This window comes from Mirounga leonina, unplaced genomic scaffold (genome assembly GCF_011800145.1).
Source record: "Mirounga leonina isolate KUSES-001 unplaced genomic scaffold, KU_Mleo_1.0 Mir_166, whole genome shotgun sequence".
NCBI classification, from domain to species: domain Eukaryota; kingdom Metazoa; phylum Chordata; class Mammalia; order Carnivora; family Phocidae; genus Mirounga; species Mirounga leonina.
The window spans coordinates 23,090,748-23,113,704 of record NW_023270418.1 but is presented as its reverse complement, the minus strand read 5'-3'; the positions used below and the strand labels follow the sequence as shown (position 1 = coordinate 23,113,704).

General features: G+C 44.1%; 1 protein-coding gene across 13 annotated transcripts in view; it reads left to right on the top strand.

The window, feature by feature from the left end:
- PHF21A (PHD finger protein 21A) overlaps positions 1–22,542 on the top strand; it is a 192,839-nt gene extending 170,297 nt beyond the window's left edge. For 10 of the 13 annotated variants that reach the window (XM_035012665.1, XM_035012663.1, XM_035012658.1 and 7 more), the window contains 9 exons: positions 4,752–4,850; positions 7,562–7,613; positions 8,378–8,457; positions 8,932–8,992; positions 11,517–11,680; positions 17,578–17,733; positions 18,952–19,027; positions 19,443–19,546; positions 20,867–22,103. In XM_035012665.1, the coding sequence (XP_034868556.1) occupies positions 4,752–4,850; positions 7,562–7,613; positions 8,378–8,457; positions 8,932–8,992; positions 11,517–11,680; positions 17,578–17,733; positions 18,952–19,027; positions 19,443–19,546; positions 20,867–21,124 (1,050 nt within the window). In that variant the 3' untranslated portion in view covers positions 21,125–22,103. Of the gene's footprint in view, positions 1–4,751; positions 4,851–7,561; positions 7,614–8,377; positions 8,458–8,931; positions 8,993–11,516; positions 11,681–17,577; positions 17,734–18,951; positions 19,028–19,442; positions 19,547–20,866 lie in introns of all 13 variants that reach the window. The other 3 variants (XM_035012670.1, XM_035012669.1, XM_035012661.1) reach the window with 2 other exon arrangements.
- The last annotated feature ends 415 nt before the right edge of the window (positions 22,543–22,957 follow it).

Here is a 22,957-nt window from a genome sequence, read left to right as displayed (position 1 = left end):
TGAGTCTCCCAAAGTGCTATGGGTGGCCAGTGGAGTGAGGCTGAATGTGGCTGTGCCTGGTGCAGGACCGAGGGACTGAAGGGGGCATGCTGCATGCTGTGGCTAGGTGGAGCTTGCGCACTAACAAAATCTGCACTGAGCCCAGGGCCGAGACTAGCAGGCATGGAATGGGCCGGTCTTCTAGAGAACTCGTGGGCATGGTGCCCTCCTAGCTGGGTAGGTAGCAAGTGTCTGTGCAGCACTGCCTCCCGCAGGTTTATGCTTGGGGGAAGGGTGGGGGTAGTGGAAAACGGCACCTGCAGCTCCTTTGTTTTTGGAGAAGTCTCCAACATGCTCCAAAATCAGTATGAACAGATCTGTCTCCCATTTGACCCAAGTGTTGTGCACATTGCCATTTTTATTTTGCCTCTTGGCTCAGGCTGCTGTCTTTAAGGGTGTTGACCCAGCTATCACTCACCCTCCTGGTTTGCTCAGTGCTGAGTCAGCTGACTTTTAAAGCTCCAGGCTCCAAGTCCTACTGGTTTAAAAAACTTATGAAATTCAGCCCCATTTTTGAAGCCCAACATTATGGGGCTCAGTCTTCCCCATGTGAGCTCCCTGGTGCAAGGGCCCATTTCTCTGCCATCTCCATGCGCACAGTTCCCTCCCTCCTGCAGGTAACCTCTCTCCACCTTTCTGAACTTCCTAACCTTTCAGATCCAGCTTCTTCTGTATATTTAGTTGGGGAGTTTGTTCTTCCAGTCTTCTGATTGCTCTCTGATTTATTGATTTGGACGTGTTTGATATCTAGTTGTAAATGTAGGGACAGGGAGAGCTCAGGGTCCTTCTGTTCTGCCATCTTTCCCCCAGGCCGTGAATCTCTTTTAGTTTATTCTATATGGATGTCAGTGAGCTTCTTTAATGTGTAGATTCCTGTCTTTCATCAAATTTGGGAAGTTTTGAGCTGTTATTCCTTCAAGTATTATTTCTGCTTCTTTCTCTCTGTCTCTCTTCTCCCTGTGGGAGTCCATAATGCATATGTTGATAATGTCCCACAGATCCCTTAGGTTCTGTTCATTTTTCTTCATGTTTTTCCTTTCTGTTCCTCAAACTGGATAATTTCAGTTGTCCTATCTTGAAGTGCACTGATTGTTTCTTTTGCCTGAACCCCTCTAGTGAATTTTTCATTTAAGCTTTTATACTTTTCAGCTCCAGAGTTTCTATTTGGTTCCTTTCGATAATTTCTGTCTCTTTATTGATAGTCTCTTTTTGGTGGGGACTTGTTCTCCTGGTTTCTTTCAGTTCTTTATCCATGGTTTCCATTAGCTCTTTGAGCATATTTAGGACACTTAGTCTTTCTCTAAAGAGTCCAATGTCTGGGTTTCCTTAAGGCCAGTTTCTGTTGATTTCTTTTTTTCCCACTATGGGCCATACTTTCCTGTTTCTTTGTATGCCTTCCAATTTTTTGTTAAACTGTTCATTTTGAAATTACAGTGTGATAACTCTGGAAATTAGATTCTCCTCCCACCCCAGAGTTTGCTGTTATTGATTGTTGAGGTCTGTTTAGTGCCTTTTCCAAACTGTTTTTGCAAAAACTGTATTTCTTGTCATGTATAGTCTCTGAAATCTCTGTTCTGTTGTCTTGGGTCAGCTAGTGACCTGACAGATTTCCTTAAACAACTGGAGCCAAAAAGACATAATAATAATAATAATAATAATAATAATAATAATAATAATAGCAACAACAACTAAATTAAAAAAAACTTTCCTATCTTTGCAGATTCGCTCTGAGCAGGGGTATTCTTCAATGCTAAGCCAGGCTGTCTATAACCCTACCTTAGCCTTCACCTCTTTCTGGGATAGAGCTCAAAGATCAGCCAGAAGTGTAAGCCTAGGGTTCTCTCACATCTTTTCTGAGCATGCATCTAGCCCTGGGAATATGCACTACACTCTGGATTCCCCAGCATGTGTGATACTCCTTCAAAGCCCTTATTCTTCCAAGAATCTTCCTCCTCAGTCTCCTCCTTCCCAGGCCTTTGGGTCTGTCTACCATATACTCCATCCACCATCCCTTGCACCAGGTGACTACGGGTAACATGTCTTTAGATGCTTTCATCAGATGCCACCCCAAAAGCCACTTTTAGCCTAAGGTGGGCAAAATGAAGGTCAGCCTCTGTACCAGTCCTCAGGGAACCATCAAACAGGTCAAAATGCACAACCACAAGTTTTTGAGAACAAGGTCCATGTTGCTTCCCTTAGCACCACAAGCCACACTAGGAACACAGGGTTCCATCCCCAAAGCCTCTGTCCAAGCTGTGGAATGGGGGTTTGTAGATAGGTAAGGAAAAATGCTTTCTTAGTGAAATTTAGCAGCCTCTTTCTTCAGTAAGTGTCCCCCTGGTTGGTATAAGGTTTTTTATTAGATTCCAGAATTCTAAAAAGTTGATTCTGTTTTTGCCAGCTTAATGATTGCTTCAGTGGAAGGACACCTTCTTAGAAATCCCTGTTCTGCCATTTCTCTCACTCCCCCAACCTTAATGTTTTGGGATTGTTTTAAGCAGCTTAAAACAACAAATATTTATTATCCCCTATAGCTTGTGAAGGTCAGGAATCAACATGCATCCTAGTTGGGTGCTTCTGGCTCAAGGCCTCTCGCAAGTTTGCATTCAGACAGGTTGGCCAGGGCTGTAGTCAAGGCTCAACCCGGACTGGATAGCTCCTTTCCAAACTCAGTCACGTGCTTGTTGGCAGCCTGCACTTCACACTGGCTGTTGGCGGAGGCGGCTCAGTTGCCCACCACACGGACCTCTGCATAGTGCTGCTCGCAGCATGGCCTGGTTTCCCCCAGAGCAACAGCTCCATGAGAGAAAGACATCTCCCAAGTGTTTTGATTGTTTTATTTATTTATTTATTTTGGATGCTTTTTGTGTTCTCTATCCAACCCTGAGATAATTGCACTCTTCTTGAGTGAGAGAGAAAATCTGAACCCTGGCTAATTTCTTAGTGGAGAGGAATTGGTTTGCCCTTCCCCAGAGGCATTACCACTACGTGTGTCACTCAGCCATAGAGATGGAATCAAGAGACCCCCAAGGAACTTCACATAGCCTTGGAGGAGCAGCAGACCCTTCCAGCTGACCTCTTATGCCCCCTCCCGCAGACCCCTGCCCTTCCTTACTCAGAAAGCCATGAAAATAAGCTTTCTGGACACCCAGGGCCTTAAAGATAACACTATAAGCTACTTTTCCATTGTGGCCCCTTGTAGTGTGTTCAGTGGTTTGTTTTATGGAGGAACTGTGTCCTTTTTGGTCAGAAAATGTATGTGGGAGGTGAAGTGAGTGATTCTTCTGGAAGGCCTTGTACTAGGCACAGAGGACTGTAAAAAAATGTGTGTAGAATAATGCCTGCTCTCAAGTAGCTTATCATATAGAGGAGGAAATAGGACAGGGAATTGATGAAAAATAAAATATCAGGCAGCATTTGTGCCCCAGAACAGTGGCTGCCACAGTATTGATAAGGCAGATGCTGACATTCTCTTAAAGTAATAAGAGAAGCAGAAAGGAAATATGGAAGTGGCTAGGAAAGAAGTGAAAGATCTTTGTGACTGTATTTGTTTTTCAGATCTGGCATATTTCACAGCATAATGATTTTTGAGAACTTTTGATGTCCTGCTTATAGGACCGAAGCTTCTTCCTCATCAATAATCAGCTTCATTCTCATTTATTTAATTCCTTGCTGCCATACAGAAAGACAGCATCCACATTTTTTTAATTTGAAAAATTAAATTAGGTTCGTGTTCACAGTTTTATATCCACTTTCTAATATCATTTCAGTATTTACAGAGGGGTTCATAAAATGAATTAGCCATTGAGTCATAATAAGAACAGTAATGCAAGCCCAGTCTACCAATTTGCTAGCTGCCATTTGTGCTTAAAAATGATAATGCTACTGGTGTTCTTTTGTTTGAATGGATGCATCTGGAAGACAAGGTTGGGGGTAATCAGAGTGTCAGCCTCTTGCAAGATGACCTTTCCTTGGCAAGTGCATCTCTCCTCTAATGAATGATATAGGCAGGTGTTAAATATCCCAAGTGAGGGTAGTTCTGCATCTTCTCGTAGGTTATGATTGGAATTGGAAATAGGAGAAAGTATATGTAAGATTTTTTTTTTACATTATTCAGATCATTTTTTTTTAAAGATTTTATTTATTTATTTGAGAGAGAGCACATGAGAAGGGGTAGGGAGAGGGAGAAGCAGACTCTCCGCTGAGCAGGGAGCCCGATGCAATGCAGGACTCGATCCTGGGACTCCAGGATCATGACCTGAGCCGAAGGCAGTCACTTAACCAACTGAGCCACCCAGGCGTCCCACATTATTCAGATCTTAAGCATGCTATGGACTGGAGTTTGACCCATATGTAACAAGAGTGGGCTTGCTTCTGGAAAACTGCCCCTATATTCTAAAATATAGTGAAATCAGAGCAACCTATACTCATTTTTATACGTAGGAATTAAACTGTGGATTTTTCTTTTTGTATAATTTAGACTGTTGTAGTTATAGATTCATATCCACTCTAGTTACACAATTTAATTATTTCAACTGGGGCCTTACATTTTATTTTCCCCCTTCCAAAATGTAATCCATATTACCTCCTTTATTAATGTTTCTAATTTGAGTATGTTCTTTTTTTCTTCCTCGTTGGCTACAGTTAAGCTGTGTTTTCATTTTTTTAATAAAAAGTGAATTCTAAATTTTCATTTAATTTTCCTTCCCTAGACAATTAAATCCCACACAGAAACAGATGAGAAACAAACAGAGAGCCGTACCATCACTCCACCTGCTGCACCCAAACCAAAACGGGAGGAGAACCCTCAGGTAGGCTTAGCCCTCCAAAGGCATGGCTCAGTCTATGAGATGTGACTTATTCTCACAAACCAGGAGGGCCACTTGCTCCCTGAGTCACTTGATTTTCGTTTTCTTGTGCTTCCTCAATATTCAATAATGTATTGCCAAGTCGGTTTGGCCTAAGGCGGAATAAGAGTGTTGCCTGGAGTGTGTCTGTGAGCTGGCATACAGGCATTTCATGCAGTGTTACAAATTTGAAATGTAAGATTAATGATCATTTTCCCACGTATTCCTCATGATAATTATATTTTGTTTGTCTCAGCCAACACTTCTAAGAGGTCCATCCGGTTCACTTAGTTAAGGTTTATTTATGTTATCGATTATAGTTGTTATATGTGCATTTTTGTTTCTACCATTGCATTGCACCTGATTTCCAAACCCCAAATGAATCATTAGCCCAAAAGTTGTTCATTGAAGCCTAAAAGTAGGGATGAAAATAATAACATCTGTACTACAACTTAGGATAGAATTACAAACTTACGTAGCAAACAGGACTGGTACAGATACACAATGTGAATTTGTGTGTCCCCTTAGACAAGAGAATTTTTTAGTTTGGCTCTTGTATAAGCAGCTCTAAAAGAAAAATGTGGACAGGTAATATGATGATGAATATCTGATAGTTGGATTTTATTAGACCAGCAGTCTATTTCCTTCTGTCCTCAGTGCATTCTTTTTAACGAAACCATGTCAAATAGTGGCATGAAGCCATCAAAACTTCATGTCACTTTTTTAAAGCAGTGATTTATTAAGTTAAGCCAGTTCAGGTTTTTCTAAAACAAGCACAAATTATAATTCTTTCTGATATGAAATGGATATGTTTTTAATTTATCTGTAAAGAAGGGGCCAAAACTTGAACCAGAAAGAAGTACCAGTGATGCAAATTGCTGAGGAACTTATGAAGTCATCCACAAAATTACCAAAGGAAAATGATATCTCATGTTGGTGGTCCAATGTGGGCGAGCGAGTACCACTACGAAGTTTAGTGGTGGATATTTCACCTTCTAATTGGACAGAATCACTGCCATAAAGAGAATAAATTAGCTTGTGGTACACATGTGATACATAATGAGGCAAAAGTTCTTGACAACTTTTTATTCTCTTTATCACTGAAAATCTCTTCCAGAGGAGAGGAGATTTTGTTTTTATTTCATAATTTTTTGTGTGAGCTCGAACTAGACTGGCAAAGATGAGTTGGATGTGACTGGCCAAGAAGAGTACTGTCACTTGATTAAAAGAAGGTGCATCTGAATGTCAGACCACACACTGCTTTACAAACAGAGAACAGTTGGTAGGCAGCCTTCTAATCTTGATCAGGTTGTGAAGAATAGTGAAAAAAAGCAGGAATGTAGTTAATTGGCAGTCACAAAGTGTATGCCGTTTCAACATGCAGTGTGGCAAATGGGCAGCAAGTCTAAGAGTGCTTTTCCTTACTAAAGTACGCTGGCTGTCGGATAGGCTCCCACCTAAGTTTTTGAAATAAGAAATAAAATAAAAACATTTCTTCAGAACCCTGAGGATATCAGTAAAGGACACTTCTGTGTTCTCAAGTGGCTTGTTCAGGGACTGTTTCTTCCTAAAACACTCAGTATCTTAAAGAGCTTGAATCTATCACTTTGGGCCAAAACATCATGGTATTGAATGTTGAGGGTAAGCTATCAGGATTTTTAAAGACCAGATGGTGATATAAACAATTCTACAGGAATATGTGCTAACAATTGATGATATTCTTTATTGATAATAATCAGTGAGAGAAATTGATGATTATCTGGCATATTTAGCAACCACATGCACATGAAGACATACTTTCAGACCACATGACTACAGTGCAAAATAGGGATTAGTTTGTTGCTCTCTCCAACTTTAAGCATCTAATGTTCCAGCTTTGGGGTTCAGTATTCTTTTTTTTTTTTTTTTTTAAGATTTTATTTATTTATTTGCAAAAGACAGAATGAGAGACAGAGAGCATGAGAGGGAGGAGGGTCAGAGGGAGAAGCAGACTCCCTGCCAAGCAGGGAGCCCGATGTGGGACTCGATCCTGGGACTCCAGGATCATGACCTGAGCCGAAGGCAGTCGCTTAATCAACTGAGCCACCCAGGCGCCCTGGGGTTTAACTTCCGATGGAGCGCCGAGAGTGCTCTCCAAAGAGAGATTCCTCCATAATTTTTAGGTCCGTGTTTGGTTTAAAAATGGTAATATTAAGCAGAACCATCTGCTGTTGTTCCTAAAATTCATTTAGCTTTGAGTTAGCATTGTCCAGTCATTGGTAGTAAAAATGTAAGAAATCCTTGCCTGCTGTGACAAGTGAAGTACTTAGCATCTGGAGCTTGTTGTATGGGAGGCTCTTTGTAACCCTCTGCATGTTTTTTGAGTATGAAATCCTCTTCCCTGTAAGAGGATTTTTCTGGAAAAAAAAAAAAACAACTTCGGGCACTCAAAGATGCTGATTTCTGTCATTGAGAAAGTAGAAGATGCAGGCCCCTGACCTTCTCTTTTGATCCTTATAAGACCAGAAAGCCTCCAGAGTGGCTCTGGAAGGTCTGTTCTTTGGTCACCTGAACCTGGCCTCCTTCCTTCAAGCGACCAGCCCGTTGGGCTGGCTTTGCCAAGGAGTCTAACTAGGAACATGCAGTTGACTTTGTGAGAACCCAAACTGAAGTACATTCTTGTTTCTCTGGCACAGAAACTTGCCTTCATGGTGTCTCTAGGATTGGTAACACATGACCATCTAGAAGGTAAGAGAAGATATTCATGGTGCTGCCTTGCTTCTGGCCCAGAGCTTTGTTCTTGAAAATGGTGTTGAATTTATTGCTAGAATGTGGAACACTGGAACGCCAATAGAGTATGATTCAGCTAGTGTGGACTTTCTTTCCTTTGGAGTCAAACTTGCCTTTCCTCTATCTGACGTTCATCCCCTCCCCTCCCTGTTGTCATCCACACTGCTGTCCAGGGGAGACTCCCCAGCTGCCTCTATGACTTCTGTTCACTTTAGAGGAACTCTTTTTTTTTTTTTTTTTCCTGACAGCGTGAAGTATCAAATGCCCCTCTGACAAGTCTTTGTCTATATTTTTCAATCACTCTGGGTTATTCGAACTTTAAGAACAGTTACAAAGCTACACCTGTCCTAGTTATTTAACTCAAGAATGGTGAACTATGGTTACTCAGTCTAGGTCTGTGGATAAAGTTCATCCACACCTGTATTCCAGTGAACTACAAATAGATGAGGACAGCTTGTTTATATGTGTCGTGTGCTGTTATGCTCTGGATCACAGAGAGCCACACTGTGGGACAGCATGGTCTTGCTTTCTGAGAGGTGAGAGTAGATGGTCCTACACCTTTGTTCCCAGCAGTATGCTTGCCTCTGCTGAGGCTGCCGTGAAACAGAGGGATGTGCCCCCATTTCTGATTTGTCATGGGAAAACCAAAAGATAAACACTGAAGTTCAGTTTTTGAGGTTCTCTGTACCTCTCTTCTAACTCAAACCTTTTGCTTTCCCAAGAAATCCAAAGCAAGAGGCAAGAGCGAAAAAGAAGAACAACTGCAAATCCAGTATACAGCGGAGCAGTCTTTGAGCCAGAGGTATTCCTGGCCAGAACTTGGCCTTCCCCTCACGTTCTAGTTTTATTTATGATTTTTTTCATCTCCTCCCATCTGAAAACCTACTGAAGAAGAGTACCCTGATTACACTTGGCCAGCTTTGTGAAATGATGGGTTTTTCTCTGGCTAATGATACTGTTTCATTTTTATTATTCACTGCTTTCCCCTTAGTTTTTCCCATAAGTTTGAGCAAATACAAGCCTACCTTAAAAATTTAACTCCTCTTGGCTTCAACACAGCTGTCATCTGAAGCAGAGGCAGACCTTTCTGGAATATTCTATTCTCTCAGAGCCAACTGTATATAATAAAGCCCATTAGCACTGAGACCTTGGGGTGACTTGCACTCAGTCGCTGGCGTGTTGACAGGCATGCTGTGCTTGGTCTATAGCTTTTGTGCCAGTATTAGTAGTAACCATGCTATTCAACTGGTTACCTTTCCCTCTTCAATCCTCAAAGCGTAAGAAGAGTGCAGTCACATACCTGAACAGTACAATGCATCCTGGGACCCGGAAGAGAGGTGAGTACCTTTTTGTAGCTCTCCCTCGCTGTTGCTTCTGCTTTCTGTGTCGTGTTTCTTTCCCCTACTTCCTCCCCTTGTCCTAGAGCCTAACTCCTAAATCCCTTGAACATAGTTTTGTTGTTGTTGTTCTCTGAAAATGGGGGGAGAAGAGAGTGATATTTCTCCTTAGAGTTCTGTATACTGAATCGCAAGCTTCCATTCTTAGGATTCTGGCAAAGCTGACTCAAGGAAATGGCTTAATACAGCATTTCTGCCCCAGGCCCACCAGGCTGTCCATGAATAGCACAGCGAACAGAACATTGTGTGAAAGGAAGCATTTTAGCATTACTGAGGAGAACAGAGCCTGCTGTTGCCAAGGTGTTCTTAGTAGTGTCTAAGTCATCCTGCTGCCGGCGAGACCAGAGCATGACTCGGGTTTCTGTGAGCTGCAGACTTTCCAGGAAGGAGAGACGTAGCCACACTGAGAACTTAGAATCTATGAGTTGAGGGCATCTCCAGCGAAGGAAGCGAGGTCATGGTCGAAACAGGCTCTCCGAAGTAGAAGTTCCTAAAGAGCACCGTCCCCATATTTCAGGCCTTGGGGGGCAGCTGGTGCCCCTTACTTGTGGGCGGGGCAGAGGCAGCAGCCCTCCCTGCAGGTCTGAGTAGGTCTTAACAGCTCTGAGTTTGAGCTCATAAACAAGGTTCTGAAATTGTTCTTTGATGTCAGTAATACACCCCAAGGTCCCTTTCTCCACATGATAATGTGTCCCTGAATTATATTCCAGGCTAGAAAGGTTGCAGAATGAGTAGAGTAGCATACTAATTTTTGCATAAGCACACACTGTCTCAGAGCTCTTGGACGCCTAGGAGGTCATCCCGACCCTTGCAGCAGGGCCGCGACTGTACCATTACCCACCTCCTCGCCCAAAAGAGAGAGCGTACCCGCCCTCAGTGACCCATTCTAATGTTTCATTACCTACCTGTCCTTTAGGTGGCAAAAAAATAGTTCCATGGGAAACCCTACGTCGTTGCTTCCCATTGATTCCTGGGCCACAGTAACCAGTGTCGTGGGTTATTTTTTGTTGTTTTATTTTTGGCAATTTTTAGTGACCTCTGACCCAGTTCTCAGAAAGGAGCCCCCCGTCAGAAGCCACAGTTAAATTGGTGTGCTGGTGGGGGAGTATCTGCTAAGAGGACAGGGGTTAAACGAGCCAGAAAGACCTTGGCATCACTTGCCAAGGTCAGAGGATGAAAGCCTGTATTCACAATACCTAGATGTGCCTTCTGTGGGTAAACAAAGAGCATTCATCTTTCACTTCCCCTTTGGGCAGCCCTAAATTCCCTGTCTTTGTACTGCAGACATTGCCAGTTTAACACAGATAGGTAATATTTGTGTAATGTCTGACAGAATCATGACCCTTGTGCGTAATCCTGATATAAATTATAACTGTTGGCAAAGTTGTGAACCTTTCACCAGTGTTTGTAGGCAGTTGTGTGCCTCTCTGGCTTTTTTTTTTTTTCCCCCTTTGCCGTGCTGAACGTATACTTTTGATCACTCAAAGCTTGGAAGCTTTGATCCTGGCCCTTCTGACAAGGACCCTGGCTTAGATGTATCATAAAGCAGGAGTGGTTGACCAGTCTTGCCACACCCGTCAGGGTCCATTTAGAGATCCTCTGTAGCCTCGAGGCTTGATTCCCAGTGCTCTTGTTCCAGTCAGTCTTTCAGCAGCATTGCTGATGGCAGGGCCTTCTCTGAGATTTGGTGACAGGCCCCAGTCCCTAGACATGTAGTTCACCAGAGTGTTTGTGACGGAAGCGGGGAGACAGTTCTTGATCATCTGGGGAGGGAATCTGGCTCCAGACATACTTAAAATCATTGTCAAGCTCAGATCATCTTTTTAGCTCTTAGGTTCCAGCTAGTCCCAGAACATATTTCTCACTAGCTCTACTAGCAAGGGGTAAGAATAGTTAACTTGGGTTTTGCCTCCTCAGTTTGCCTTTCTCCACCCTCACAAGCAGTAAAGTGACCAAAATGTAGATAGGAGAGAAAAGGAAAAGCAGAAATCCTAAATAAATCCATTTGTGGGACCAGGGAATCATTAATGATTATAAGGATGATGGTTACAGAGAAACCTTAGAGAACAATATGTAGAAGAAGTGGGAAAATAAACTCTTACTCCTAGCTGTGGCCCTCTTTGAGCTTTGTTCTCACGCTAGAAATCTCAAGTCATAATAGTCCAGGAGTGTCACCTTGATCCACCCAAGGCCAGGCCCTTTGACATGACGCAGCCCTCCTGTCATTCTCCAAGGCTCTCTTATCCTCCTTTCTTTTGAGAGTCATGCAGTTGTTTCTAATGACATTTAAATCTTTGCTTCACTTCCTCTCTTTGGGACTGTTGTATTAACCTTCTGTCTGCTACCTCACTTCCTTTTCCATGCTAGCCAATGAGGAACACTGGCCAAAGGTATGTAAGATCATTTTTCCCCCTTTCTTTCCCTCCCCCTTTTTCCCCTTTTGTTCCCTTCTCTTGGTATATAGGTCGTCCTCCAAAATACAATGCAGTGCTGGGGTTTGGAGCCCTTACCCCAACATCCCCCCCATCCAGTCATCCTGACTCCCCTGAAAATGAAAAGACAGAGACCACATTCACTTTCCCTGCACCTGTTCAGCCTGTGTCCCTGCCCAGCCCCACCTCCACAGACGTAAGTAACTTGGGAAAAGCATGCTCTCTTTCTGAGAGCTTAAATTGGGGAAACCGTTATCATGTGTTGTCTCCTTACCAGCTGCATCTCCTTGACTAACCCTGGAACAGCAGTAATCCCTACAGGACCCTGTATACCATGTAAGGCAGCTTTCTGCCAGGGCCCCAGGTCCTCCCATGTCCTTGAGAATCCACCTACATCAGGAGGCTCAGTCAGAGTTTTTAAAATCTGGATTTGATCTGTGAATGAGTTCTCAGGAAGGGGGATGGGGTGGGAAGTCAGCTCATATAATTTAAAGGTGCTCAGGTTTCCATCGTCTGTGTTTTGGGGTGAGGAAAAGGAACAAGGTGCACTTTCCCCCAGCAGTCCTTGTTTCCTGCTTAAAGTAGAATTCAGGAAGTGGAAAACTTTTCTTTCAAGCAGCTTTATTCAGCAGAATTGATCAAACAGGTTCCTGAAAAAGTTTAGTAGCCCTGCATGTAGAAACTGCAGGATTGTAAACTAGTACCCTGAGATTTTATTTGGTTTTTTTAATTTGGTTTTTTTTGTTTGTTTTTATTTTACTTATTTTTATGCTTTTAATTTTAATTCTAGTTTAGTTATCATACAGTGCTATATTAGTTTCAGGTGTACAATATAGTGATGCAACAATTGGATACATTACTCAGTGCTCATCATGATAAGTGTGCTCTTTGATCCCCTTTACCTATTTCCCCCAGCCCCCCACTCACCTCCCCTTTGGTGACCATCAGTGTGGTTCTCTCACAAGCACCCTAAGATTTTAAATGAGCATTTACAAAGCAGTGAGTTTAGTCAGCATATACTTCCTGAACACTACTCTGCTGAGCAAGTGCTGTTGTTGAGGCTGGGGCTAGAACAGGGAACAAAACCAACTCCCTGCCCTCAAGGAGCTCCTGTTACAGGGCCAGAGGCAGGCAATAAGCAAAGGAACACATAAAAGGTAATGATAAGTGCTATAAAGAAAACTGGTACAGAATAAGGGGGATAAGACATTATGGCAGCAGGCTCCTATTTTATGAAGAGAGGGAAGAGAGAGCCTCTCTGGTAGGTGTGAGAGTATATCGGGGGAGAGCATTCCATGCAGAGGGAACAGCAGTGCAAAAGCCGTGAGGTGGGCACATACATGGTGTGGAGGAAAAGCTAGAAGGCCAGGAGAGCAGGGCAGAGGGAGCGCTGAGATTTTGGGAGATGGCATCCCAGAGGTGGCAGGGCCCAGGGTGCAGGGCCTTGGGGCTTTTACTTGGAGGGAGATGGGGGAACACTGGAGGGCTTTGAGGAGAGGAGTGACATTAATTTTTCAACTTTTTATTTTGGAAAATTTCAAACCTACGGAGAAGTTGGAAGAAAATACAAAGAACAAATATATACCTTCCACCCAGATTGACTGGTTATTACCATTTTGCCACATATGCTCCCCCACCACACACATTTTGCTGAACTAGTTAAGAAGTTGCAGACACCATGAATCTTTACCCGAAACCCTTCAGCATATATCTTCTAAGAACAAAGATACTCTCTTATATAGTCACAATGCAGTTATCAAATTGAGGACACTTAATATTGAATAAATATTATTCTGTAATATATATTCCATAGTCAGGTTTCTCCAGTTGTCTCAATAATTGCCTTAGGGGCACTTTGTTTTTCTGCTCCAGAATCCAGGTTAAGGTCACTCTTGATATTTGTTGCCATGGTATTGTCTCTTTCATCTCCTTACTCTGGAGCAGTTTCTCAGCTTTTCTTTGTCGTTCATGACATTGACATTTCTTAAAAGGTAGGCCAGTTTCTGTGTAGAGTGTCCCTCCATTTGGATGATCTGATTGTTTCCTCAGGAGTAGACTCGGGGTATGCATTTTTGTAGGAACACCAAATATGAGATGGTGAGTCCTTTTCAGCGCATCACGACGAGCAGCACGTGCCGTCAGTCGGTCTGTCCTGTTGTTGGTGATGTTAGCTTTCATCCCGTAACATAGATCACATCAAATTTCTCCACTTGTAAAGGGGCCTCTTTTCTCTGGCAGAGATAGCTTTGAGTCTATATAAATATCTAGTTCCCCAACAAACTGTTACCAAGTGGTTATAGCATCCTTTGATGGTTCTTGCCTGCGTTTACTATTTTTAAGGTGTTTACAAAATCAACTTGGATTTTAAAAGGATCACTGTGTCTGAAATCTGGAGAAGAGACTGTGGAGAGGACAGGATGGGAGCAGGGAGACCAGTTAGGAGGCAAGAGCTGAGGACGGCTTGGCCTGGTAGGGTGGTAAACGTAGAGATGGAGGAAAGTGACCAAGTCTGCATATATTTTGAAGAGCCAACAGGATTAGGCGTGAGGTATGAATATCAAAGATGAATCCAGAATTTTCGGCCTACGCAACTAGCAGGATAAAACTCTCCTTTACTTGGGATGGCAAAAGGAACAAGTTTGAGGAGGGAAACCAAGAGTTTCATTTTGTACATGTCCCATTTCTTTTCTGAATTACAGAGCTTGTCTTTAGGATCATCTTCAAGTAAAATGTCCCTTGAACTGGAAGGTTCTCATGCTTACTAATGATCTACCCTTGTCCGAAGAACAAAAGAATACCATATGCACATTCTGAGTTAAAATTCTAAAAGCAAAGGAAGTGTGTCCTCTTTGGAGGACCGGGTAATAGTGGAGTTCTGTTCTCTGGCAGCCTTCCTTCCTTGGACATAACTGATGACTACAGACTCAGCCTTGCTCTTGAAATTCAGAATTTCATCCAGCCTGCCTGACTTTTGGCATTAGTAATTGATACAGGTTTTCTTCCTGTCCTGAGTAATGAGTACCAGGAGTTCTTGTCAGAAACCTTGTTTGCCGGTACCAAAGGTTGTCCCAACTTTTCTGCCGCTGAAGCATTGCCGGAGGGATTGCCGGCTTATGACCTCTTGGTGGGGGTCTCCCACAGTGTGGTGTACAAATGCCAGGGAACAAGTGACATTGTGGTTCTGCGCGTGAGTGAGTCTCTTTCCTAAACGTTGACCCCCTAGTGGGGGTCTGTGGCTTTCTTTGAGAGACTGAACTCGAAGGATCTACTCCGATCAAATCACAAAGTAAAAGCTTCTGCCAGGTGTTGTCTTAAAATGCAAACACTGTTCTTTTCAGAAATCCAAAGGTAAAAGAAGGCTTTTCTAAAACCACTAAATATGTTAGAACTTCCTAAGTTAAACCTAGTGGAATGGATTTTTTTTAAGACAATTGACTTCTACTTTTACAGTATCCCAACACTGGCAGTGATTAAAATCAGCACACAAGACTCTGTATGTTTGCTGCTGGGTAGGACAAGCCCCAACAACATTAATTAAACAATCACAGCTGAGCGGCAAGCATTTCCTGGGGATCAATAACCGTCTAGAAGGACTTGGTAATACAAAACCCAGCCAGACACTAATCCTCAGGATATACCTTGTTGCCACAATCGTTTTATGAGAAGGGAAGATATGTTGACATAGTTATAAAATTCTTTTAGCAAATGATGAAGTTGCGGTTGATATAGCCAGGGTGTTTGCAAAAAATGTACATGCTTGGCTCCTAGCAAAGAATCATGGGTCACCATTTTTCAATTTAACATTTGGTTTATGGTAGTAATTCAGTCACCAAAGCCTGAGCCTTTTGACCTGGAGCAGCACCTCCATGGGACTTCCTATGCTCTCTTTAAGCTAAGCAGAGAACCCCCTCTGGGTAGATAAAATCTATACCTTGGCATTTTATTATTCATTTCTATGGGTAGTCGTTCTCCAAGTGTGGGCCCTGAGACTCTTTTTGGGGTCCATGAAATCAAAGCTATTTTCATGATAATACTAAAATATTCTTTGCCATTTTCATTCTCTTTCTCTCAAGAGTAACCAGTGGAGTTTTCCAGATATTACATGACCTGTAACGATGTCATAACTCTGCTGGCTCATGGAATGTGCACTTGTGTGTTCTGGGGTTTTACAGTTTTTCAGTATACTGTTTTTGTAACTTCTTGTGATTCTGTAATTATTTCAAAATTGAAAACTTAAAACTTTTAATACAGTAAATAGCAATAAGTATAATTCAAATAATATATAAATAAATACACATAAAAGCTCTTTGAGGTCCTTAGTAATTTTAAGATTTGTAGAGGGGTCCTGACATGGAATAGACTGAGAACTGTTGCTCTAGAACATGGAAATAGGATATGAAGTCTTCTTTTCTTCTGAAACTTGAAATTATTTAACCTTTATTTTACATGCTGTCTGCCCTCCACTTCTCGATGTGTCCCTACTCGGGAGCAAAAGAAAGTGAGCAGGACTCTTTACCCAACAGAATAAGATGTCCAGTTTGTTTTGTCTCCTTCACCACTGGTAATTTATCTAGGATTCATGTGAAACAGTCTCTGAAACCTTAAAATTTTTATAAACTTCATAAAGATGCAGACTCACACAGGACTCAGGTTCAAGAAAGACTGTTTCTCTAGAGAAGAGTGCCTTTCAGCCTGATTTTAAGAATGAAAGAAGAAAGTTACAGTTAAGTGAGGGATGAAACCTTAACTTCTTTTGCCTCAAAGCTGAACTTTAAGGCTGCACGTGCGCTCATGCAGTATTTTTGCTCATATACTGAGTATCTTTTTTATTGCCCAGAGATAACATTTTCTTACTAAGAAAGACTAAAATGAGTCCACACTCTGATTATCTTACAACCTTTTGCAGCAGGTTTTCTAGGCTCTGGATACCCTAGTGAATTAGGAGAAAGTTTCCTTTTCTTTAGAGAGAAGCTGTAGGTCTGGGAGGATAAGTTCTTCCAGCAGCGGTGGCCGAGGGCTTACATAGCACAGAAAAGACTTGAGCGCACGTTGCTGTCTGTGCAGAGTTTCTGTATCAGGCCTTCTGGCAGAACAGCCTAGAAATCTAAAGCAACATACTGGAAGCAAAGAGGGGGCTGCAGCTGTGGCGCTGCCTTGCTGGCTGTAACCGCTGGCACGTCCCTTCAGTCTTCCTGCCCGTGGGTCTTCAGTCCTGTTCCTAGAACAGGCCAGGAATGGACCTGCTGAAAAATACCTTTGACCTGAATACCTCCCCCCACCCCCCAGTGTCCTCCTCTCCAGTTTAAGTAGGTCTGCTTTTTTCTGCTGGGGCCTCCTGTTCGGAGGGCTCCAGCAGACTTCCCTGAGAACCAGCACTATCGGTGGTGGGGCGGGGAGACAGGCACAGGGGCTGCTCGTCTTTCTCCGTCTGGTGACGTGTTTTATGGGGAGGAATAAAGCCTCCCAGCATAGAATGGCCCGTTGCACGGCAAATGCCAAATAGTGGTTTTAAGAGGACATTATCAGCTGTTGCTCCGGCTTTTTAAATTCTTCGTGTTAGAAAGCCCGTGTGAGTGTAATTTGGTCCTGACTTAACCTTTTCCCATTTGAACACGCACTGCACTTTTTCTCCCTGAGCAAGCAAAGAATTTAGTAAAATTCCGTTTCTTGTCTGTCTGCTTTCCCCAATCCTGAACTCCCCTAAAAATGGTGGGTAATGAGAATTGTTTGCATCATGTTGTGGAACGTTTTGGTAAATGGATTCCATGGCTTCAAACTTGCTGACTTGGGGGTCGGGCTGCACCAAAACCTAAGGGCTGAGCTGTCGCCTGGAAAGCTTACTTGGGCCCCGGTGGTTACAGAGCCTTTCTGTCAACTCTCGTTTGAGGCTGCTGTCCCGCCCATTGAGCCTCAGCTACATGGAGCAGGTGGGGGCTGTGCCATTGGTAATTCCTTCTTCCCTTGAACACTCGTGTAACATGTTGGAGGGGGCACAGCTAATTATCCGGAAACATACATGTCCAGGATGTGCATGTTAACATTCACATTTTACCTTTTTTGTCCTTTCTCTTACCTTTCCTCTCAATTTCCTAGGGTGATATCCACGAGGATTTTTGCAGCGTTTGCAGAAAAAGCGGCCAGTTGCTTATGTGTGACACGTGTTCCCGTGTGTATCATCTGGACTGCTTAGACCCTCCTCTGAAAACGATTCCCAAGGGCATGTGGATCTGTCCCAGATGTCAGGACCAGGTACTATGGGTGGGTCTGACAGAGTGATGGGCTGAGGAGGAGTTAAGTGCGGTCAGGAGGACCTCCTTTCCCCTCAGATCTGGGGGAATGGCGGAGTCTCTTCCCTCTCCTGGTAGTTCCCCTGGGCACCTCTGGTCTGTTCATGGCACCGGACTCACCCTCGTGGCATCCATCCTCTCAAGCTTCTCTGTCCTATAACTGAGATGGTGAGTCTGTGTATAGGTGGAAAGACTCTAACTGCTTCCCTTTATTTAAAATGACTTATCTTCTCATGACTTTGCTCTTTCAAAGCCGTAAGACTTTCAGCCTCTTTCTCTAAGAATGGTCCAAACCCAGTAGGTGGTTTTGAGACTCTTCTTTTGGAAATAAAACCCTTAAAGGAAAGTGCCCAATTGACTGTTTAATTCAAATAACAACAGTTTCACTTTTAACCTGTATCATCACCAGGACCAGAGAACTAACTGTAAAGTGGCCGTCTTACTATTTCATGGGCTTGAAACTGTCCTAGCCTCTTCCCTTCTTCTCTGTTTAGTTTCTGGCCTCTTTTTCTCAACTCGCCATGTTCCTTTATGTTTTTATGATAAGCGGTCTCAGTCTTTTTTGGAAGTAGGCAAAGTATAAATAATAAATAGACCTAATAGCTCAGCAAGCTTTGGCATGCTACTCAGGTCTTTGGAATCCTGTTTGAGAGAATTCTGGTTTTCCCCTTTTAATCCTGGTCCTCATCCTACTATCTGCACCAGGTAGTAGACACCAACCTCTCTGTGTTCTCTCCTGAAGCTGCTCTTTGACCATCTGATAATTTTCTGCACAAGGTCCAGATTATACTTTAGTATTTGGAAATGACATTTTGTTTCCTTAGTCAGGCTATCTTTGAGGGACATGTAAAGCGACACCTGAGACAGGCCGGTCAAGGATGCCAGTGGCTGTGGCTGCCCGGGTTGCTGGGCCTCGTGTGTAGTGTACATGAGGAGCTGGGAATGCCCAGCCAGGTCCCAGCCTCTTTCCAAGCTGGGGCTCGAGTGGCTTGGCTTTTCCTGTCCTTGAACCCTCATCCTGTCAGGAGCATCTGGAACTTCATAGTCTAGAAAGTACAGAGCAGGGTTTTGCAGCCGTGCCACCATAAGTCCACCATAAGACAAGACACGTTGCTTGTCACTACACAGGGGATGTGTGTTTATACCTCCTTTCAAGATAAAATTCTAAACCTTGTTTCAGATGCTGAAGAAGGAAGAAGCAATTCCATGGCCTGGAACTTTAGCAATTGTTCATTCCTATATCGCCTACAAAGCAGGTAAAGAATCATCCACACCCCCTTTTGTGGAAGCCTCCCCTTGATTAAAAAAAAAAAAAAAAAAAAAAACTACGGGAAGGCCGCATTTGTTTTGTTTTCAAAAGGAAATTTAAAGTTACAAATGAAAAGCTTTTCTTGAACAAATTGAAAAGTTTGTGTAGTATTTTCTTGGGGAGGAAAAATGAGAAGCAGCAGCATCTTACTTAGAGCCAGGCCCACACCACTGACCGTTTTCTTAGCATACCCGGCTATACACAGAATAAGGGAAAGTCTAGGTGGGCATGATCTGCACGCTGACTGGAGCTCAGGGGAACTTTGGGCAAAATGCCTTCTTTGGCCAGCATTCTGAACATAGTAGCCTTTTCAAAGAATTTATTGTTAAAAACAGTTTCTTTTCTTTTTTTTTGTTTTTCAGCAAAGGAAGAAGAGAAACAGAAATTACTTAAATGGAGTTCAGATTTAAAACAAGAACGAGAACAACTAGAGCAGAAGGTGAAACAGCTCAGCAATTCTATAAGTGTAAGTAAAGTTCATGCCTTCGGCGATGGATACAGATAGGAGGACCCTTCCACGTGCACAATAGTCCATGTGGCTCCCGAGGGCGGATTCGGGTCCTTTAGCTTGTTAACACAGGTAACTTGGGATGGACGCAAAGTTTGCCTGCAGTTACAATTTGGCCCTCAGGACAGGTGGCCAGTTGGTATATGGTGTCTTCGCCAAGCTCTGGAACCTCCCAGTGGCTTTGATCTGAGAGAGGATTTTCAGTCTCCAGGCTAAAGAGATGCAGTAGCAGCTACGGCAGGATGGCCACCACCCCTGTGTGTTCCTGAGTGGGTTTGGGAGGAGTATGAAGCCTCTCCCCACGCCAGGTAGACACAGATCAGGTCCCTGCATAGAAGCCTTTCTAGTCGTCCTAGTTAGCGGTCTGTCTGCATGGCCCGTCACTCCCATCCTTTCTTCCACACCCTGCTGATTGCGTCTCCAGGTTTTCCTGACCAGCCTGAGGAAGAGAGGTTCCTGGAGACAAGTACTGGAAGTAAATACTGCCCGGCCTGGCCTGTCCAGGTTGTATTTGCAGCAGAGATTCTGAGGCTCCTCCAGAGCAAGTTTTATTTCTCTTGAGTAGGTACCCCTCCCCTTGTTGGAGCCAGGTGGCCTCAGCCCTCGTGGACAGGAGGTGGGACCCTGGACTTGGTGGCAGTTGGGCTGTCCCACTCCACTGCTTTCTCCTCGTCACCATACTCCCCATGGCATGCAGGTTTCATCTCTCTTCCTGCCTAGAACAGAAGCCAGCAGCTGTGGGAGACCTTGGGCAAAAGGGCAAAAGACTACAAGTCCATGACTGAGCAGAAGGGTTTCTGTTGGCTGCAGTGTTTGATTCTCCCAAGTATCACTGTGCTACCCTAGGCCTGCCTCTAAATTCTTGCCGACCAAGTGATCCTCAGTAGCCCTCAAATTGGATCCAGATGCCACTGGCTCATTTTCTACTCTCGAAAGCTCAGTCCAGTCCTGAGCACATTAGCACCCATGTGCAAGGCAGAGGCATACCAAAACCTGCCCAAACCAGCCTGAGCGCAGCTCTGGGAATGTTGTTTTTAAATTGCTTTTATTTTGTAGCGTTGGAGTGGTAATTCACATTTGGTTTTAAGTCCTAGTGTCAAGCAGGGTTGGCTCTTAAACCACTCACTCGCCGGGCGGTAGTGCCCCCTCCAGTGCAGAGCAGAGCAAGGTCTAGGGGCTGCACACCAGCCAGCAGGGTTCTTTTCCCTGGAGAGAGCTGCCAGGCCTGTCAGAAAAGCCACGGAGGCTCAGTGCCACTGCCCTTCTCATTTGCTGCAGAAATGCATGGAAATGAAGAATACCATCTTGGCCCGGCAGAAGGAGATGCACAGCTCCCTGGAGAAGGTAAAACAGCTGATCCGCCTCATCCACGGCATCGACCTCTCCAAACCTGTAGACTCTGAGGCCACTGTGGGGGCCATCTCCAACGGCCCGGACTGTACCCCCCCTGCCAACGCCGCCACCTCCACGCCGGCCCCCTCCCCCTCCCCCCAGAGCTGCACAGCGAACTGTACCCAGGGGGGCGAGACTAAATAACAGAGCCCCGCCAGGAGAAGCCGCAGGCTCCCGGCGGCCAGGAGAGCAAAAACACTGAAGACTCTAGAAAAGCAAAGCCGGATTTCTTCTGGAAAGTACAGAATTCTTTTGGTTCTTTGGTTCCAGAGAGAGAGAAGATGCTAGTGCCGGGTGGCACCGGAGTTTGCCAATTGATCCTTCTTATTCTGTGTGTACATGCAAAGATTGGACCATGTTACATGAAATAGTGCCAGCTGGAGGTTCTTTGCCAGCACCATGCCAAGTGAAATAATATATTTACTCTCTCTATTATACACCAGTGTGTGCCTGCAGCAGCCTCCACAGCCACCATGGGTTTGTTTGCGTTTTGTTGGGTGGGGAGCAGGGACGGGCGGAGGGAGGAGAGCAGGTTTCAGATCCTTATTTGCCGAGCCGTTTGTTTAGGTAGAGAAGACAAGTCCAAAGAGTGTGTGGGCTTTCCTGTTTCTAAACTTTCACTACTATAAAACCAAAAAAAAGGAAATCGAGATTTAACCAACCCCAGTGCCCAGAGGAGGGATGGGAGGGGCTGGGAGGGAGCCGGGGTGGGAAAAGTCTATCAAATAAGCAGTATTTCCTCTTGTCCGGGGTGGGGCACAATGCACGGGGAAGTGGACACCGAGGACAGCCACGGGGTCCTTCTCCCGCACACTCCGCCTCACTCCCCGGACGCCCCCACCACTCCCCGCGTTCCTTCCCCGCTTTGGCAAATTGGCGCGCATCCCCGTGGATGATCCGGTTACCTTCCCTCTCCAAGAACAGGCAAGAGGCCTGCTTGGCGGGCCATTGCCCGGGGCAGGGAAGAAGGGTGTGTGTGTCCAGGAAGGAAAACAAGGTGGATCAGTGATTTTTACTTGAAAACAAGCTCCATCCCTTTTCTATATTTATAAGAAGAGAAGATTCTGAGCGAAGCAGCACGCGACCCAGGTGTGTGTGAATTGAATGGAGATGTTTCTTTTCTCTTTTTTTAAATTTTTGTTTTGTTTTGTTTTCTTTAAGAAAAAAGTTTTATTTTGTTGTTTATTTTACTTTTTTGGTAACAAAAACTAAAATAAGGAATAGAAAAGCTGTTTTTCAGGCTGACAGTCAATTAAGGGTAGTCGAGGCCATGCATGGTAGAATAGGAATCATAGTGTCAGTGAGGTCCAGTGAGTCCGTGTGAGTCCTTGTGTCATCGTTCGGGGCACTGTTTTTTATGCAAGGGCAAAAATCTTTGTATCTGGGGAAAACAACAACAACAACTTTTTTTTAAATTAAAAAGGAAAATAAAAGATATTGAGGTCTTCCTAGTGTTACTTAAATTAAGATCAAGGTAAGAAACATTGTAAAAAAAAAAATTACAAAAGTGCTATTTGTTTCCTAAAAACAGTGATTTCTATTAAAAAGGTGTCAGAACTGGAGAAAATGCTGTGTAGTTATAATTTTTTAGCACAGAACCTGCTGATCATGATGACATTTTGCTGTGTTTGTGTCTCAAGACTGGTGGGCTAGTCTCCATGATTTCTGTCCTCTGGACGACTGCAGCCCTGATGGGCAGCGGCCAAGCCCTCCCACCACTCTCCCCTCCTCGGAAAGGACTGTCCTCTCTTCTTGGCGCAGGGATCTGGGCTTCTGTTTTGGAAGCCCACGTGGAGTGTGGATGGTATCAGGGCCCTGCCCTACCCATTGTCTCCTCGGATTTTGCTAGAGCAAAAGGCTGGTGCCTAAATAAGATCCTTTCCTTTGGTGCTGCTCTCCGTCTTTCAGCCACCAGCATTGTGAGTGCCTGGGGGACAACTTTGAAGGACACGGCCAGTGACACTCATTGGTGCCCAG